Here is an 18464-nt window from a genome sequence, read left to right as displayed (position 1 = left end):
CACACCAACGACAGGGCGGTGGAGCTACAGGAAGGTGCAGCGGGCAGCGAGCTGCCATGCCAGGCCTAACCCCAGCCTCAAGCCTAACAATAAAGCATCAGGAAGGAGGAGAGGATTGAGGCTGAGGGATAAGCACAGCCTGAGGGCCAGGTGATGGGCCTAGGACCCCACAGCCTGTTCCCAGCTCCAGCCCCAGTCACCGCTGCTCTCTCTCAGGCTGGGGCATTTTGTCCTCTAACTTCCTTCTCCCAGCACTCACGCCCAGCTAAATGGGACTGGGACAGCACGAGAACAGAATGATATTGCTAGGACTGCTACAGCCTGCAGCAAGATGGCCAGGCTGCACCTTCCTCATCACATCTCCTACTCACCCAAGGAGCCTTTGGGACACAGCACAGCAGCTGAGAAGCCAAACTTGGTCTGGGGCCACCACACACCTGCCTTCAGGCTTTTGGGACAGCCATCATAGAGCACTGTGGAAACACACCCCCCACGAGGGGCCAGTCACAAGGGGAGGCCACCGAAGCCAAGCCCCACAGCACCAGCTCCTTTGTGTGCCCACACTCACCCTCACAGCCGCTGGGTGTCACCTCGGCAAAAGGGCTGTCGCAGCTATTGCACTGGCGCCCGATGACCCCAGGCCGGCAGTGGCACCGGCCTGACTCCCTGTCACAGGAGCGTGAGGTGGAGCCCACAGGATAGCAGTCGCAAGGCAGGCAGGTGTCACTGCCTTTGGGGCGGTAGTGGAAGTCCTGGGAGGACAAGGGGACAGCCATCAGACAGCCCGTCTGAACAGCAGCCAAGGCCAGGGTGCCTGGGGCAGAGAATGGTAGAGCCTCCTGACTTGCAAACACCCCTTCGTCAGCATGCTGGGGCAAGAGTGCTGAGCAGGGATCCAGCCCAGAACTGGGCACACAATGCAGGGCCTGTGCAGCTGCCAGGCCTTTGGAGGGGACAAGGAACAGCGTCAAAGACAAGCAGGGCTCCTGGCAAGCCATAGGCCACATTCCCATGGGTACACAGCTGCCCCTCACCTTGCAGTGGCACTGCCCATTGGTTTTATTGCAGTCAGGGTCAAAGCCTTTGTTCACATCACAGTTACAGGGCCCACAGGTGAGGTTCCCCCACCAGCCCTTCGGACACTGCTGGTCCATCCTAGAGAGAAATATGTCTGCTGTTACACCCACCAAATCCCCCAGGTCCTCTCCTCCTATCAGCCCAGCTGTTCAGCAGCTCCAATGAACCAAGTGGTACTGAGAGGTCCCTGGTCACAGAGCCAGGATGAGAGGGCAGCACAGAGCCAGGTATGGAGGGCACGCCCTGTCCCGTGTCCTGTGTCTCACCTGTGCTCGCAGTACTGCCCAAAGAGGTTTCCTCCACACTCACACACATAGCCCAGGGGTGAGCCTGGCTTGCGGCGACACACTGACTTGTTCTTGCAGGGGTTGAGGTGACACACGTCCACACAGTCCCCTCCATAGTACCCTGAGGTGTGAACAGAGAGCACGGTGAGCACCCCTGAGAAGTACCAGAGCACCAAGGAATGGATTCAGAGGGCTCAGGAAATTCTGCCTTTCACAAAAAATCAGTGAGTGTCTGGCAGGGATGTGACTTGCCCAAGAGACAGATAGGACAGCAGTCACAGGCCACGAGGGAATCATAGTGGGAGAAAGACAGATAGGCATGGGCAGTGCATGGATGGCAGAGCTCTGCAGACCCTACCTGCATGGCAGACACAGGAGTAGCTTTGCCACTCATCTTTGCAGATGCTGTTGGCCGGGCAGGGGCTGGAGGCACAAGGGCTTGGCACACTGCAGCCAGCCTCCACTCGCAGAGCATGGCTGGGCTTGGGCAGCATGGTTCCGGTGGCACTGTCTCCCAGTCGCACACCCTGCAAGGCAGGCAACAAATTCACAGTGAAGCTAAGACAGACACACGAGGTTCTTCTCGCCCTTCACGAACCCCAGGGGCAGTCACCTCCCATCACCCTAACTATATTGATTTATAGGTGCCCCACAGCACCTCAGAGCCTTGAATGCTCAGAAGGAGAGCATCTCCAGCAGGAAGGATGCTGTCTGCAGCTGCCAAGCCTGCTTTTCTACCCTTCCACATAACAGACCCACTGGAAAGAGAAGACTCAAAGCAATGGACTCACCTGTATGCAGCCCCTCAGCCCATTCTGCACCTCGCCAGAGGCCAAGACTCCTCCTACATGCAGATGTTTCACCTTCAAGCCATGCAATTCATTGCCAACAACAACTGTATCCTGCAGAAGGAAAGGGAGCAACATGGGAAAACTGGCATCAGCCCTGCCTCAGCCCAGCCTGAGTTTACCCCCACAGCATCCCCCACAGTTCCTGTCCTAGTGCTGGGGTCTCAAGCAGAACCTACCTGGTAGATCCCAAAGTCCAGGGTGAGGGTGATGACATAGCGTGAGTCTCGCCCGCTGCGGACGTCCCTCAGCTCCAGCTGCAGGTCATGCCATCTCCCATCGCTGAGTTGCAGCTGGTCCAGGAGGAGGCTGGTGCTGCGCCCAGACCCTCTGCTCACCATGAAGGACAGCAGGCCCCCAGTCAGCTGCAGACAGGAAACCAGAACTAGCAGCAGTGAGCAAAGGCCTAATCAATTCTGGCTGCCTCCAGTCTAACCTCCGAGCCCAAGGAGGGATAAACAGCCCTGCTAAACACCACAACCACTTTTTGCTTGGGATGGAGACAACATGGAGGACAGGGTCCTCCTGCTTCCCTGGGGCAGACAGCAGTAGAGACTGGGGCACAGTGCTGCAGCTGAGGCCCTACCTGGCAGAGCAGGGTGGTGTACTGGCCAGCGTGGGCCTGCAGAAGCACCCCGTCTGTCTGCCGTGTCCGGAACGCCAGCCCCAGGTACCAGGGCACTGAGATCTTCACATCTGTCTTGAAGTCCCAGGTTAGGACACTGTTGCCCTGGAAATAGTGGGCATGGTGCATGGCTGGAAAGGAAAGGCAAGTGAGGAGAAGGTATGGGCACTACATAGGGAGCAAGACATGCAGGCACAACAGAGTCAGTTCATCTCACATGGAGCCCTTGCTCGGCTTCCAAAATGACCACAGTGAGTCTTGCCCACGCCCACCCTGCCTGTGCCCAGAAGCACCAGCTCACTCACGGTGCCGGCAGTCTTTGCCACCGAAGCCGACGGGACAGAGGCAGGAGTAGGTTCCCCAGCTGACAGAGCAGGTGCCGCCATTCTTGCAGGGGCTGGAGTCACAGAACTTGTGCTTGGCATGGCAGCCTGGAAGTGCCAAAGTCACCCACATCAGTCTCGACCCGCTCCTCACCTTCTCTCAGCCCACATGGAGAGGCACGAATGCCCACCAGCCCTTTCCCTGGCTGCCAGCAGGGCAAGCCCAGCCATTCAATCTCTCCGCATAGACCCCGTCTGCTCAGGGGTGAGGGTCAAGGCTGTCACAGCTCCTTATGCCAAAAGAAAGACACTGTGAGGCTGGACTGACTACCTATCACCACCCAGACAGGCCAGCTCTACAGACTGCACATTTGGGTTCAGGGGACATGCTCAGAAGTGCCTAGGGTGGGGACTAGCTCATTTAAGATCTGGACGCCCTGTTCTCAGATGGAAAGTTGCTTAGTGCCAGTTATGCTGCCGTGACACTCTTACAGGCTGCTAGTGCAGCTGGATGAGCAGCAGAGGCAGTTCCCAGGGCAGGGGCTGACAGGAGCAGAGGCACTGGTACCTGCAGTAGTTCCATTGTTGGCTATGTAGGAGGCCAGGTCAATGCGTTTGCTGTCGATGTATAGGTCTCTCATGCATCCCACAAAGTCCCGGTGAGTGATGGGGAAGTTTTCCGGCAGATTGGGGACCCCTCCAAGGAGCAAGGGACCTGTGAGGTCCAGGGATCTACCAGGACAGAAGCCCAGGGCTTTAAAAGTCACAGCAATTTAAGGCTAGCCAGCTGGCTCCCCAGCACAAGGGGCTGGGAAGGAGAAATCCTCAGGAACTGATATGCAGCTAAGGCCCCAGAGGTGAAGGGCTAACCCTGCAGGGGACTCAAATGCCCTTTCCCCTCCCCACCAAAGGACTCACTTCTTTGAGCTGGTCTGCACACCCTCAGCAGCACAGGAGTAGTTCCCAATCTCGCTGCCAAACTGCAGGGCCACTGAGGCATCACATTCATCCACTGTCAAGACAGCCACTTTGTCCTTGGATGGACCCTGCACCACTCCCAAGGCACTGACCTTGGGCTGAAACCAAATGCAGGGTGTTAGTAACACACGTGCCCCCTGACTCAGGCACCAAAAGGCTCACACACCATCAAGGAAAAGGCCTGGGCATGGCTCAGGCACCACTGTGCTGCTGGAGGTGTGACTGAAGTAGAAGGGACATCTCCAGCCAAGCCCGGCAAGCGGTGCCAGAGATGGACATGGGCAAGGACACTACATGGAGTGCATTCCTGCAGCATACAAGTGTGGCCCTAGGGTCAATCTCCTCCTTTCACCTGGCTGTCTGCACTGCCCCCATCCTCAAAGGCTGAAAACCATCTCTATCTTTCCTCACAGCTTCCTCCCTCATGGAGTAGTGCCAGAGCTGCTCACTCACACCTCAAGGGAAATAGACCCACATGCCCTGAGGGGACAGCTGTGGCATACGCACCTTGTTGTAGTAGTGGAGCTGCAGTGTGTGCCATTGCCCATCACTCACCCCCCCTGGCAGGTACGGGCTCACCACCGTGCTCGACTCCCCTGTGGAGACAGAGATAATGGTATACTGAGGAAGGCTGAACAGACCTTGAATGTGCCCAATCCTGCAGACAACAAGCCTGTCATGATGCCGACAGCCTCATGATGGAATGGAGAAGGGCTTCAGCGGGACAGTCTCAGGACATCAGCCTCTGCTTGCTGAAGTCTTGCACAAGGAGCAGAGTCAGGGTGAATCACAGTTCTAGCACTGGCAGTCACCACTTCTCTGTCCAGGCTGACTGCCAGGATGTCCTGGTACCACCCATTTGCCTTGTCCCAGGGAGACCAGTGCAACCAAAGCAGTAGCAGGATGGCCACCAGCTGTTTTGTGCCAGTGAGCAGGGAGGACTGCCAGATCCAGGACAGGAGGGAAGCCCCAGCTGTTAACACGAGGGCACAGTCCTCCTGGCAGCTGATTCTGACACCCCTTGGGACAGGTAGTCTGGGAGCAGGACAGACACAGCAACAGCACAAGGCCTACCAAGGAGGGTCCTCCTCCTCCAGACTAGCTCATGGCAAGGCAGGAAGAGAAGGCTGTGGTAACACAAAAGGGCAGAAGAGCAGCAAAGATCCCAAAAAGGTTTCTCCTGATTTGTTCACAACCCCCCTGCTCCACTCGCACTCCTAAGCCAAGCAAGGGGCCTGAGACATGCATCCATCCCCTGATGCTCTACCCTGTTTCCCTCAGCATCATCTCCCTCCAGGGCAGCAGTCTGCTCTCCCCGCAGCTCCCACAGCACAAGTCCCACAGTGAGCAGGGCCAAGTCTACCTGTGGAGTACTTCAGCTGGACCTGTCCCTGGATGATCTCCACTGCCAGGAAGTCGTGCCTTTCGTTCAGGCGCCCATTGTAGAGCAGGAGGCCATTGGGCTCCACGGTGCTGAACCTGGGGCATGGGAAGAACCAGGAAGGCAGGATGTGCACAAGGAGCATGTGGAGATCCCTGCTCTCCTATGGCACACGTCAGCATTCCAGCACAGGGACAGGGTGAGACCTGGGCCTGGTCTGGGTACAAGTCCAGCTGAGAAGGGAATGAGACCTCGATCCAGCAGATGCTTTTGGAGCATGGAGTCCTGGCATGGAGGCAGAGACCTGACAGCAGGGAAGGGCATAAGCAAAGGAGACATGCCAGTGCATACACAAGAGTCCTTTGGCTAAAGGTGCCAGAGCAGCCCCATGGTGAGGCAAAGCTGGTAGCACAGGGGTCTGGAGAGCATCAGCGAGCCTCTGGACAGGCCTAGGGTGCACAAGAGCCACCGGAGCAGGCCAGTGAACCAGTGGGCACTGGCATCTGGTGGAGGAAGGAAGGAGAGAACTCACGATAGGGCAAGGGTGAGATGGAAGCGCTGGCGCAGGCCCCGGAACATGACGAAGGACCGTGGCGGGAAGGAGCGCGTGGACACCTCGCAGAAGGGCATCTCGAAGCCGCCGGCCGGGCACTGACAGTGGAAGCCACCGTCGGCACCGCTGGTGCAGGTGCCGCCGTTGCGGCACACGCCGGGCACGCAGCGCCCCGAGCGGCTGTCCACCTCGCAGTTCTCACCTGGGGGAAGCGAGACGCAAGGCTTGGGGCGTGCTCCCGCTGGGGGACAGGCACATGACAGCCACCCATCCACTTCTTGCCCTGGGAGTGCAGACCTCAACCCAGGGTTGGGGCAGGGCAGCCACGAGACAGGAGCTTCTGGGGTGGCTAGGGGCAGGCAAAGAATGTGACAACCCAAATGTCACCCAGGTGTCCCCACAGTAGTCAGCAAGTTAGCTATCACAGTCAGCCCTGCAGCCCAAATTGCTGGCTTGGGTGGGATACCAGGTCTGGCTGAAGAGGCAACTTTGGACACAGGATGGCATGAGAATGGGACAGGAGGGGACTGACCACATCTGGGCTGCAGTCCTAAGGTTGGAGAGGCGAGGACAAACCAGGAAAAGTCCTGGTAATGCTAAGAGTGCCTCCTTGGGCACTGCCACGACACAGGCCTGGGGTGGACATCACAGTCCAGGCTCCAGGGTGTGGTGACAGCCCAGTATCACTGAGCTCCCCTACCAATAGCTATGAAAGTCTCATCCACAGCACCAGAAGCCTCATAATCCTGCATGTAGGCTCTGACATAGGAACAAAAGACAAGTGGAAACCAACCAAATCAGGGGCATCAAATACTCTTGCACCTTGTAGCACCAGTAGTGAGGACACCGCAAGCTAGTTCAGCAGTACAGTGCATGAGATCTGGCCAGCCCCTTTTCCCTTGGTGTCCCCACAGCATGAAGGGAACCACTCAGCTGCAGTCCTACACCCCAGGCCCATTACTTGCTCTGTGGCATGCAAGGAGAAGGAGGAAATAGCACAAAGTGACAGGGAAATGAGCTCATTAACCCTTCTGCTAATGGCTGTTCATGCTTCAAATGCTGGGGGTTAATTACCACTGACTCCGCTTATCTCACCAGGAGCCACTGACAGCAGAGCAGCTCCAAGGCAGCCATCTGCTGCCACACTCCCTCCCAACAGGGAGGCCAAGGCAGGGGCTCCCTCTCCAGCAGCCACAGACCACCTTCTCTCACCCACAAGCTGCCAGTGGCCAGGCATGGGTCTCCATGGCTTATTGGATACTTATGGCAAGAAAATACTGTCTGGCTGAGCAATTCCCCCAGCAGCCAGAACCAGATCTGCCTGGGTTGGATCCTGCCTGGTGGAGCAGCTAGGCCCAGCCTTGCCTTCTGTTCTGGGTGGGTAGCAACTCACCCACCACATATGGGGCCAGCACGGACTCCACACCTCTGCCAGACTAGCTGAAACCAGCACTTTATATGGTCCCAGAGCTTATCACCTCATGGGCACGGGGTAGGGCTGAGAAGCCTCCTATGTCCCAGCCTGGCATGGTCCAGTTTGGTCTTCCTGCTGTGTGAAAAATGCTGGGAGGTGGTGGGCAGAGTCCCCAAGAGCCCTCCATGTCACCTCCCTACGAGACAGATTTCTATGGCAACCTCAGCCCTGCACATCCAGTGCCATGGAAACACGGAGAGCCGGGAGCAGAGCAAGACCTCTGTGGACAAACAGGAACTCCAACATCCCCAACCCCACTGGGAGAATCACCCTGCCAAGGTGACATCAACGCCAAGGCACCCACTCTTCTGTGCCCTCATCCCTCCATGGTCCCCAGCCCTGGGCACTCACCGCTGAAGTGCTGGCGGCACACACATGTGTATCCCCCCTCCTTGCGGGTGCAGATCCCACCGTTAAGGCAGGGGTTGGAGTAGCAGAGGTTGATCTCTGTTTCACAGTAGTCCCCGGTGAAGCCCTGCGGGCAGCGGCACCGCAGGCCGGTGATGGGGTGGATGGGCCGAAAGAGGGTGGAGGGGGAGGCGATGAAGGGAGCTGAGCTGTCGAATTTGAGGACAGAGATGCACTTCATGTAGTTCTGGCAGGGCTCCCGCAGGCAGACGTTGTCATCAAAGGGCAGCACCTCCAGCATGGAGGCGCCTGTCAGCGCCATGCGCTTCATGTACAGCTGCTCCTGCAGCTCCTCTGAGCTGAAGTAGCGCCCGCCCCGCGGTGCCAGGGCCGAGAAGCTGACATTGAGCACTGTACCGCCCACGTCTGTGTCATTCTGGATGTTGAAGATGAAGATGTCCTCCTTGGGCGTCGCCAGCACAGTGGCCACCCCCTCCAGGAAGGTGGACAGCAGTGGGGACAGGAAGCGTTCCTGCCACATGTTCTCCAGCCGTACCGTGATGCTGTTGGCCAGCATGTCCTCTGTGATGATGATCACTCGCAGGACACACTGGGCTGTCACACTGTGGATTCCATCTGCAGGAGGGGACAGGGACATGCTGCAAGTCTTTGCCTGCTGCTTAGAGGATCTACTCCTTCCCACTCTGAGGCAGAGCCCTGCACCCTAGTGTAACCCCGAAAAGGCCCAAGCCTTTGGTCAAGGAAGCTTGGAGCCACAGCCCCATGGGCTAACAGGGTGCCACCAGGGCTAGAAGGAAAGCAGTTGGTGTGGCTGCACTTTCTCTTTCCCTTCAGGCTCTCCACTGAGGTAACTCTCAGGTTTGTTCCCTGTCCTGAATCTCAGCAGCAAACTGAGCTCTCAGATGCTGGTGACAATCAGGCAGAAGGAAGTCTCAGCAAGAGGCTGGGCAAACACAGGAGTGATGACAGAGCCCAGGGTGTTTTGCTTCCCTGCTGTGTTCTGTCTGCCTCCCCCACGATGCCTTTCCCTGCACTCTCCTCCTGCCATTTCCTTCCTCTCTCCTCCAGGGTCTCCATAGCTTTCGTGCTGGTCTCCCCCTTTTTCACCATCTGCTCTGCATCTCTTCCTCCCTCAGCCAATTTCTGGTTTGTTTAATTCTCTTTAATCTTTATTTTGCTCAGAAACAAACTCCTTCACCCAGGAACACTGCACCACATAAGCCATCTCCCAGGTGTGAACACAGGAGCACACACACACTTGGACTGTGCCTGCCTGCTCTCTCCCAGGACTTGGCAGCCAGCTGCACCTCAACCCACATCAGACACACTAAGGAGCCAGCAGGCCCTTTGCTGGGGCCATTGCTCCTCCTCTCTTTGCTCAGGCAGAAGTCTGGGCAGTGATCAGTCACTAACTCTCCTTTCCATGAGACTCCAGACAGTGGCTTTGCCAGGAAGTATTCCAACAAAGCTGCCTGCCAATGTCCCCCTTGCTCAGGCCACTCCAGGCACCTCTGCTAGGAGTTTTGGACAGGACACCCAATGGGGAAAAGCCTGCCTGCTGCTCCAGGACACCTCCTGTCTTCCAGTCTTCCTCCTTTGGGCCCTCCACCCCCTAGCAGAGGATCTGGCAGGCAGAGCCAACCTTTCACATGATGAAACAAGGACCACACCAACTTCTGTGACCCCAGAAACACTCAGGGAAGCTGATAAAGAAACTCATTGCTCCTGGTGAAACGGGGCAATCCACGTCTCAGCCCACTGCCAGCACCCCAGTGCCAGTGCCCCACAGCCACCAGCAGCACACAGCTATCACCTACTGTTCCCACCTCCCAAAGATCTGAGAGCCCCAGACGTTCACACAGTGTATTACTGGTATTAGCACAGGAGAGCTGTGTGCTCACACTGTAATCTTTGCATTCTAATCTTCAGAGCAGGAGTGGGTCCACATCGTCAAAGGTGATCCTGTTCTCAGGCATGCGAAGGCACAGCTTCCCTGCCCATCCTGCCAAGCAGGACATAACCACCTGGCACATCTCTGGCACTCTGATGTGACCTGGGTGGCTGTTCAAATGGGCACCACTACCAGGACAGACTAAGTGGCTGGACTTGATGATGAGATCTCAGAGGTCCTTTCCAGCCTGGATCAGAGATCTTGATGGTTGGGCTCAATGACCTCAGAGGTCTTTTCCAAGCCAAATAATTCTATGGCCAGACCATTGCCATCAGGCAGCCCTGGCTAGCCAAGGCCACAAGCAAAATAAGCCTGGCATAGCCAGCCAGACCCAGCAACACTGCTTCATCTCCTGAAACTCAGTGCAAGGTGGCATCAGGGGCAGCAGGTAGCCCAGGACCCTGGTCAAGCCCCAGTCCTGATGAGGACCAGGAGTGTAAACACCAGCTCCCTGTCTGTTACTTGTTCCCCAGCTCCCAGCCTTATGTGCAAAGAAAGCTGCCTTCACTGTTCCTCTCTTCCCATGGCTGCTGCACTGCAAAGCCTTTTGATTTCCCTCAGCCCCGTTTGAAGTTCACAGCACAGGAGGATTTAAAGATTGAAATGCCTCCCTTTTCCCCCTCTCTCTTCTGCTCTTCAGAAGGTGAAGGCTTTCTGGCAACCCTGCAAATTCCAGTGCAAACACCAGCCTGGGTGCTGGGGCTGGTGCTCTGGAGATAAGGCTCACATCAGGCTGAGGGAGCAGTGATGCCAGTACAGTCACCCAAGAGCTAATCTCTTGGAGGAAGCTTCTGTCTGAAATCAAACTGCTCCCACTCCATATGGAAACAAGGTGAGAAGCCACCCCTCTAGGTAACACTGTGCCAGCTCTGACATGGAGGGCGCCATGAACAGTGGTTACCAAACAGCTCCATGCAGCACTTGGCTGGCTGTGTCAGGGAAGAAGACCTGCCTGGGCTCAGCACAAGGAATTGGCATTATCACCTGTGTTCCCCAAGGCACCTTTTCTCTGCAAGTGGCCCATGGGCTGCCAAGATCATCCAGCCCTAAGGAAGCAGGAATGAGGGGAAAGGCACAAGCCTGTCTCAGTTACTTTTGGTGTAAGATACTCCCCAAGTCATGAGCAGGCTGACATTCCTCCCCAGGGGACCACTTGGCGAGGCTATACTCCAAGAAGCCACTGCTTTGACATCAGCTCCCTTCCCAACAGGAAGCTGTGCTGTGTTCCCACTCCCTCTCCTTTCCCTTGGTCTTCTCAGTTTGCCACTCTGGCCAAGGCAAGTATGAGCCTGGTTCCAACCCAGCTGCCTCCCGCTCTCCTCTCTCTAGCTCATGGTTCACCTGGAAGCAGCTCTTGCTCTCCCTAAGGGCTGCCCAGCACCCAGCTGCAGACAGGCAGGCATCTGCTTTATTTATAGCTCTTACAGAGCCACAGAATGTTAGCGGCTGCAAGGGACCCCAAACAGTCACCGAGCCCAACCCTCCTGCCACAGCAGGTCTTTACTGATGCAATGTTGAGTCCTGGGGCACCAATGCCTGGGAGGTGGACTGCAAGGTGCCTGATGCCTTTGGCATTGCCCAGTCCATGGCATGAAAGCCCAAGTGCCCTTTTTTCCATTTCCTCACAGCAGCGCAGAGCCAGCTCTGGGCCCACAGGCCTCCTTGGTAAGCTTCCTTGTAACACCTCAGCATCACACACAGGGCTGTCTCCTCCCTCTGTTCTGTGCAAGGGGAAGCAGATGGTTAAGAGAATGACCTGCTGCAAATGGGTGGGGAAAAAAAAGCTACCAAAAGAAAGCTCAGTGCTGGCTGGAGGCGCTGACCCCCTTGGGAAGCATTTTAATCACAAATGCTCAGCCTTTCTGATTAAATCCTGTGGCTGGAGAGTTGGTGCCTGGTGAATATTCATACAACAAAGTGAGGAGCCCTGGAAACATGCCTACAGGGAAAAGAGCAGAGAGCAGGGACATGAGGGGCTCTAACCCCCATGCTAGGCAGCACCAGGTCATCATGTTTGCAGTTCCAAGACTGACAATTACCAGTTTCAAAAGCAGGAAAGGTATAGAAAGAACTCAGGCTGGAGAGCAGGATGGGCAGCAGACTTCTTCTGGGGAGCTCTAGTGTCAGTCTGGGAATGGAGCTCCAACACTACCTTGGAAACCTCTCAGGGGGAACAAGGCTGCTGATCATTTTCAATGGCCTCCTGAGTCAGCCAAGTTGAGACCCCATCTTTCCTGTCTTCTTGTGCTTCCAGAGGCTCTCAGGATCCCTGGGAAGCAACCCAGCCTGCCATGGAGCACAAGGCACGGGCAAGAGGCTTGGATAGCTAGCAGAGATCACTCTTCCCCTACAGCAAACATTTTGGCCTTCATCCTCTCAGGGACTGGGAAGAAGGCAGCTCAGCTCAAACAGTCTCTCTGATCCAGGAGGTGATGCACCTCTACCCCTCGCGTGGTGAGACCGGCTCAGAAATAGGTTTTGGTGCACCACCACCTGTCCTCTGAGCAGCAGACCCATCATCCGAGAGAGCAAAAGGCACTGCTCTGCCTGCACCACCCAAACATCTCCAAATGAAAAAGTTAGGAAAGGAGGTAGGTATGGGTAAGGTGAACATTTCTTATCAGAGTATGAATGTTACTATCCCAGCAGCTCTGAAGACAGGGACTAAAATATACCAAGAAGACTCCAAGACTGTTCCCCAAATGGGAACAAAAATCCAGTGAAACCAGTCTGGAATGGTTTAAAGTCAACAAGACACCAGTCTTCTACAGTGCCCCAATTCCACACTGTGCTGCTGGCCACTGGCACAGCCTCACCACCCAACTGTCTTGCATCCTCAGCAGCCGAGAGCAGTGTTTAGCAGCCATAGATGTCCATGCAAAGACAAGGAGATGGGGTCAGTTTTGAGGCTGTCAACCCACCTGGAAAGGCACTGTTTTGTGATGGCTCAAGTCCTCCCTGCTTCCTGCAAGGGGCTGAGCTGAGAACACACAGTTCACAGGCAGAGAGAAGGGCCCACTGCCCTGTGATTTAGGGGACCTAGCCTCTCTCAAAGGGACCATAAAGCACACAGGCGGGCAGGGACGCTGCTCCTTCCTCGGATTCTGACCATCTAGGAGCTATTGTTGCCTTACTGCAGGAGGAAGGAGCTCTGCCGGCGCTGCGCTGGGACAAACAATGCAGCCCGGTCTGAATGTCCTGGCCGCCAGCTCTGCCAATGTGCCCGCCCTCCTCCCGCACACAGCAACAGCATGGGGCCAGTAGGGCTGCCAGTTGGGCAGGGGGGTACGAACAATAAAGACCGAAAACCCAAATCAGACCTCAACAGCCAATGCCAAAGCCAACAAAAGGCCTTTTTCCCAGTGTCTTGCTTCCCTGCCCTGCTATGGCTCTTTGCCTTCCATCTTTCCTCCTTTGCAAGCACACCTCTCCCAGTTTCCCTTCCCACTGGAAGATGACGACATTCTAATTGCAAGGGCCCCCTTGCCGCGAGGCAGCTCGATGCAGGACTTGGGGATGTGATTGTCTGCTGCCTTTGTGCAGGGTTAAGTGCAAGAGGAGGCAGGGCTTGCATAAACACACTCGGGCAGAAGATGCAAAGGTCAGAACTAACCCCCACCTCCAGCAATGGGCATGTGTGCGCCTGCACCCACTCTCAGTCAGCCCCGTGGTTACAATTAACCCCCCAAAGAACCCAAATCCACGATGGGCTGGTGCCGGTCATGCAGAATTGCCTTGAGCAGGTCTCCTCTTAAAGCCCTCACTTTGTCATTTGAAAGGAATCCTATCCTCACTGAATAAGCCAGAGAGTGAAAGGGAGAGGATGAAAAGGCAGCTGATAGCTGAGGGTCAGAGAAGCATCACGATTTAACGAATCCCTGGGCACTCTCCTAATTCGGTGCCTGGCGTCTCCAAAAAAGGCTCTTGTCCTCCCTCTCTCAGAGCTGCTCCCTAGTTCAGCAATGGACAGATGCCTCCATTTCAGATCATGCATCCGCAGGCAAAGAAAGGCTGATGGTGAAGGCAAAGCTCAGGCAGTGGGGAGCTCCAAGTTCAGACCCTGCTTGCTCACAGATGAACCCATAGGTTCATCTTTGTCCTGCTCTTGGCTTGGCCAGAGGAGACTCCAACGCTCCCCAAAGTCAACCTGGCAGCTGCTGCTAGCATCTGCATTTGGATGCCCTGGCAACACACATGATGTCAGAGTTTTAAGCTCTGTGCTCTGAGGTTTGTCACAGTTGTGCCCTGCAGTGCTAAGTTGGCTGCAGAAAGGTGGTACCAGGTTTTAAAAGCCACACCAGAAAATGCAGGTGTCAGTAGGTGCCACAGCCAGATTATGGACTGAATCTGCAATGCTAACAACAGACAGGTTATCTTTAAGAGAGCTCCCTCCACACTGAGTTCAATTGCTCCCTCCTGAGCACAGCCAGGAAGTGCTCAGTCTCAGCAGGGAGAAGAGTCACCCAGGCTCGAGAGTGAAGCAGTGTGCCACCCCTCCTGGGCCAGCAGCTTGGCTACCCCAGGAACCAGATGCTTGCCTGGCCAGCACCCTACAGTGCACATCACAGCCTCGCTGGTGCCAGCCCCTCCAAAGGTGTCTCACCAGCAGCTACAAGCAATCCTCACATCTGAGTAACGATGCTTTGTTCTTGCAGCCCACCTCCAGCCTCAGCCCCCTTACAGTGCGTTCCCCAGCAGCATGCCCTCCACAGTCACCCCTCCCAAAGCCTTCCCTGAATGGAAGGGACTTTCAATACAAACATTGTTGCCGGTCCCCAACCTGCCACCCTGATGTAGAGTCCCCTGAAGGGGACTATGCCAAGCCCCCCAAAGATACTGCACTAAAGGTTTAATGATTTTCACACCCTACCTGTGACAGTCACCAGCATGGAGGCCACGAGTGGACGGTTGTTGTCTAGCTGACGGCTCAGCCTCAGCTCCCCGCTTGATTGATTCACAATCAACAAGTGCAGTTCATTTCCCCGCTCAAAGGTGTAGAAAAGCCGGTCAGACACATCTGGGTCATAAGCTGGGATCTTCCCTATGATCCCTGAAGGGAAGGTGTTAGACTTATTTGACACATAGTTATTGAAAAGGATCTGGAAGTTCTTGAGAACAGGGCTGTTGTCATTCTGGTCAATGAGTTTGATGTGGACTGTGGCTCTGCTGACCAGAGGGGCAGAGGTGGCCTGCACTACAATCACATACTCAGGTTTTGTCTCATAATCCAGGTCTATCAAGGCTGTGAGCTCTCCAGAAAAGATGTCCATCTGGAATATCTCAGGGATGTTGCCTTCCACAATTTGGTACATGATCTGGGCATTTGGTCCCTCATCCGGGTCGATGGCTGTGATTTGAGCCACAACAGAGCCCACAATGCTGTTCTCCTTTACCAAGACCTCAAACTCTTCAGCGGGAAAGACAGGGGCATTGTCATTCACGTCCTGAATGGTAACCTGGATATGGACAGGAGTTCTCTGAGGAGGGATTCCCCTGTCCACAGCATACGCAGTAAGCTCATAGACGGGAACGTTCTCACGGTCCAACCTGCGGACAGTGCGAATGATTCCCGAGGTGGGCTCTATGGTGAAGTCTCCATCCCCATCCTCCCCGTTCTGGAAGGTGTACTGCACTCGCCCATTGGTGTGGGCATCCCGGTCGGTGGCAGAGATCTGGAGCACGCTGGTGAAGGGAGGTGCATCCTCAGAGATGATGCCTTGGTAGTGAGGGCTGACAAACTGAGGGGCATTGTCATTAACATCATTCACCATGATTTCAACATAGGTGGTGTCCGCTTTCTGAGGGATCCCGTTGTCCTTTGCAGTGATAGCCAACGTGTATGTGACCTGGTCCTCATAATCCAGTTCTGCCTGAAGAGTGATGGCTCCAGAATCTGGATCAATGCGAAACTGAGGGACATTGTCTTCTAGGTAGTACGTGATGCGGGCATTTTCTCCTACGTCATCATCCGTGGCACTGATCACTACCACAGTGCTGCCCACGGGTCGGTCCTCATTGATGCTCACAGAGTAGTGGGCACTCTGGAACACAGGTCGGTGTGTGTTGGCATCAGTGATGTTGATGTGAACGTGGCAGTTGTCACGCAGGGTGCGATCAGAGGCTGTTACAGTGAGCACGTAGCGCCTCTCCTGCTTGTAGTCCAGTGGCAGAGACAGAGTGATGAGCCCCGTCCCGCCTTGTGTGCTGATGGAGAAGCGGTTGCGTGTGTTGCCTCCCGTGATCTGGTAGGTGATGGCACTGTTCACATCTCGGTCGATCGCTGTGACGCTGAGGACGCTGGTTCCCACTGCTGCATCCTCATTCAGGCGGATGAAATACTCCTTCTGGGTGAACTCGGGGCGGTTGTCATTGACATCCATGACAGTAATGGTAACGCTGGCAGAGGCAGATAAAGATGGGGAGCCATGGTCTCGAGCCTCTACCCCAAAAAAATAGTGCTCAACTGACTCCCTGTCCAAGGGTCCACTGACTGTGATCCAGCCTGTGGCACTATTCACTACAAAGGGTGTGTCAGCCAAGACCCCTGTCAGTTTGTATTCCAGGCGTGAGTTCTCTCCATAGTCTGCATCCACGGCCTGGATGTGGATGACGGAATGGCCCAGGGGAGCATTCTCCAGGACAGAGATTTGGAAAGGGGTGCTAACAAAAATGGGGGCATGGTCATTGATGTCCACTACCTGGATGCTGGCCATGCCAGTGTTGTTAGAGAGGGGAGGGCGCCCTGCATCCTGAGCCCGGATCCTCAGGGCATACTCCCGCTCCACTTCGAAATCCAGTGGGGCCACCACCTGTATCTCCCCAGTGATGCTGTCAATGGAGAACTGACCACGGCTGTTCCCGCTGATGATGTTGTAGTGAACCAACGCGTTGTTGTCCTTGTCCAGGTCTGTGGCAGTGACACGCAGGATCTCAGTGTGGGGCCGTATGTCCTCTCTCACCTGGACGATGTAGCGCTTCTCGCTGAACTGAGGGATGTTGTCATTCTCATCAAGGACTGTGATGTAGACCCTGACCGTGGCCGAGCGAGGCCCTGGCTCCCTTCCTTGGTCATTGGCCTCCACCACCAAGGAGTACCTCTCCATCTTCTCCCTGTCCACTGGCCCACTAGTGGTGATGAGGCCAGAGCGAGGGTCGATCTCAAAGACAGCGTGGGCAGCCCGCTCATTAATGAAGCGGTAGCGGATGTTGGCATTGGGTGGGGAGTCAACGTCAGTGGCCCGCAGCTGCAGAATGGGGTATCCCTCCTCCACGTTCTCCCGGATGGTCTCCCGGTACTCGCTCTGCTCGAAGACCGGGTCGTGGTCATTGCGGTCAGCCACGGCGATGGCCACCATGGTGGTGGCGGAGAGCCGGGGTGTGCCGTGGTCCGCGGCCGTCACACGGAAGTAGTGGAGGTCCATACTCTCGCGGTCGAGGGCCTGCGTGGTGGTGATAAGACCAGCCCGAGGGTCGATGCTGAAGAGCTCCAGCGAGCGGCTGTTCATCAGGGCGTCCATGGAGTACACCAGCCGCCCCGCCTCGCCCCCATCAGGGTCCTGCGCTGCCACCGTCACCACCGCCGTCCCCGCCGGCTGGTTCTCTGCCACCTCCGCCTGATAGTTGTACTGGGGGAACAGCGGGTGGCGGTTGGGGGCTGCGCGCCGGCCCCGGCGCCCCGGGGATGGAGACGGGAAGGGGAGCGGGCGCAGCGAGGCGGCGCGGGGCGGGCAGCGCGACGGGAACCGGCGGCGCGGCACCGCGGACAGACCCGGAGGCACCGCCGCCGGCCAGCACGGCACGGCGGCGGGGCAGCCTCTGCGAATCGGCGGCCCCCAGCCCAGCGGCGGCGACGCGGCAGCCCCCAGCCCGGGGGGTAACAAAGGGAGCAGCAGCAACGGCAGCACCAGCGGAGGTGGACCCCGGTGCTGGGGCCGGCGGTAGCAGCAGCGGCTCGGGGCGGCCACCGGCTTCTCCGCCGCCATGGTGCCTCGGCGGCCGCCGCCCGGCCCGGGCGCACGGCGGCTGGGCTCGGCACCGCCCCCGCCTAGCGGCGGCGATGGCCGCCCCCCGCCCCGCTGCGCCGCTGCTGCTACCGGGGCTGGCAGCGGCGGCGGCTCCGCCCGCAGCCCCAACATGGCTCCCGCCGCCCCGCCCCGTCCCGCCCCGCGCCCCCGCCTGCCCCGGCGCCGCCATCTTGGGGGAGGGCAGGTGGGCGCTGACCGCCTGCTCGTCAGCTGTGCGCCTCGCCGTGCCGCCCGCCGGAGCTCCGCTGGGGGGTGGGGGTGGGGAACGGGCACCGTGCAGGGACGTGTCACGGGAGGGTCGTGTCCTCTGGTGTCGCTGTGTCGAGTGGCCGCCGGCGTGTGCGGCTCACCTGCCCCGGGGCGCGGCGTGCCTGCCCCCAAAGTGAGCTTCTAGCCCTCGGGAGCTTCGCCCAGCTTCGCGGCAGGCACGGGCGCTGCCGGGCAGGACGTGTCCGCCTACGTCGCAGGGGCAGCGGGCGAGGTGCCGGCCGGCACAGCCTGCCTCCACCCCGGCTGCCCTTCAGGCACGCGTAGCCAGCGATGCCAGCTCCAGTCATGGCTGCCAGCAGTACAG

At 57.1% G+C, this 18464-nt stretch overlaps 1 protein-coding gene across 6 annotated transcripts in view; it reads right to left on the bottom strand.

Moving 5' to 3' along the window:
- The window catches only part of CELSR3 (cadherin EGF LAG seven-pass G-type receptor 3), a 32745-nt gene extending 14881 nt beyond the window's left edge, over positions 1-17864 (bottom strand). For all 6 annotated transcript variants that reach the window (XM_064156769.1, XM_064156773.1, XM_064156770.1 and 3 more), the window contains exons 1-16: positions 14737-17864; positions 7898-8530; positions 6052-6274; positions 5502-5617; positions 4646-4734; positions 4079-4236; positions 3729-3892; positions 3143-3268; positions 2799-2968; positions 2392-2577; positions 2156-2266; positions 1723-1891; positions 1344-1485; positions 1035-1155; positions 569-752; positions 372-473 (exon numbers count right to left, since the gene is read on the bottom strand). In XM_064156769.1, coding sequence (XP_064012839.1) covers positions 372-473; positions 569-752; positions 1035-1155; positions 1344-1485; positions 1723-1891; positions 2156-2266; positions 2392-2577; positions 2799-2968; positions 3143-3268; positions 3729-3892; positions 4079-4236; positions 4646-4734; positions 5502-5617; positions 6052-6274; positions 7898-8530; positions 14737-17848 — 5806 coding nt within the window. In that variant the 5' untranslated portion in view covers positions 17849-17864. The remainder of the gene's footprint in view (positions 1-371; positions 474-568; positions 753-1034; positions 1156-1343; positions 1486-1722; positions 1892-2155; positions 2267-2391; positions 2578-2798; positions 2969-3142; positions 3269-3728; positions 3893-4078; positions 4237-4645; positions 4735-5501; positions 5618-6051; positions 6275-7897; positions 8531-14736) is intronic.
- Positions 17865-18464: the final 600 nt, after the last annotated feature.

Source organism: Pogoniulus pusillus, chromosome 16 (assembly GCF_015220805.1).
Source record: "Pogoniulus pusillus isolate bPogPus1 chromosome 16, bPogPus1.pri, whole genome shotgun sequence".
Classification (NCBI taxonomy): Eukaryota; Metazoa; Chordata; class Aves; order Piciformes; family Lybiidae; genus Pogoniulus; species Pogoniulus pusillus.
The sequence above is the reverse complement of the archived record's forward strand: the minus strand, read 5'-3'. Positions and strand labels throughout refer to the sequence as shown.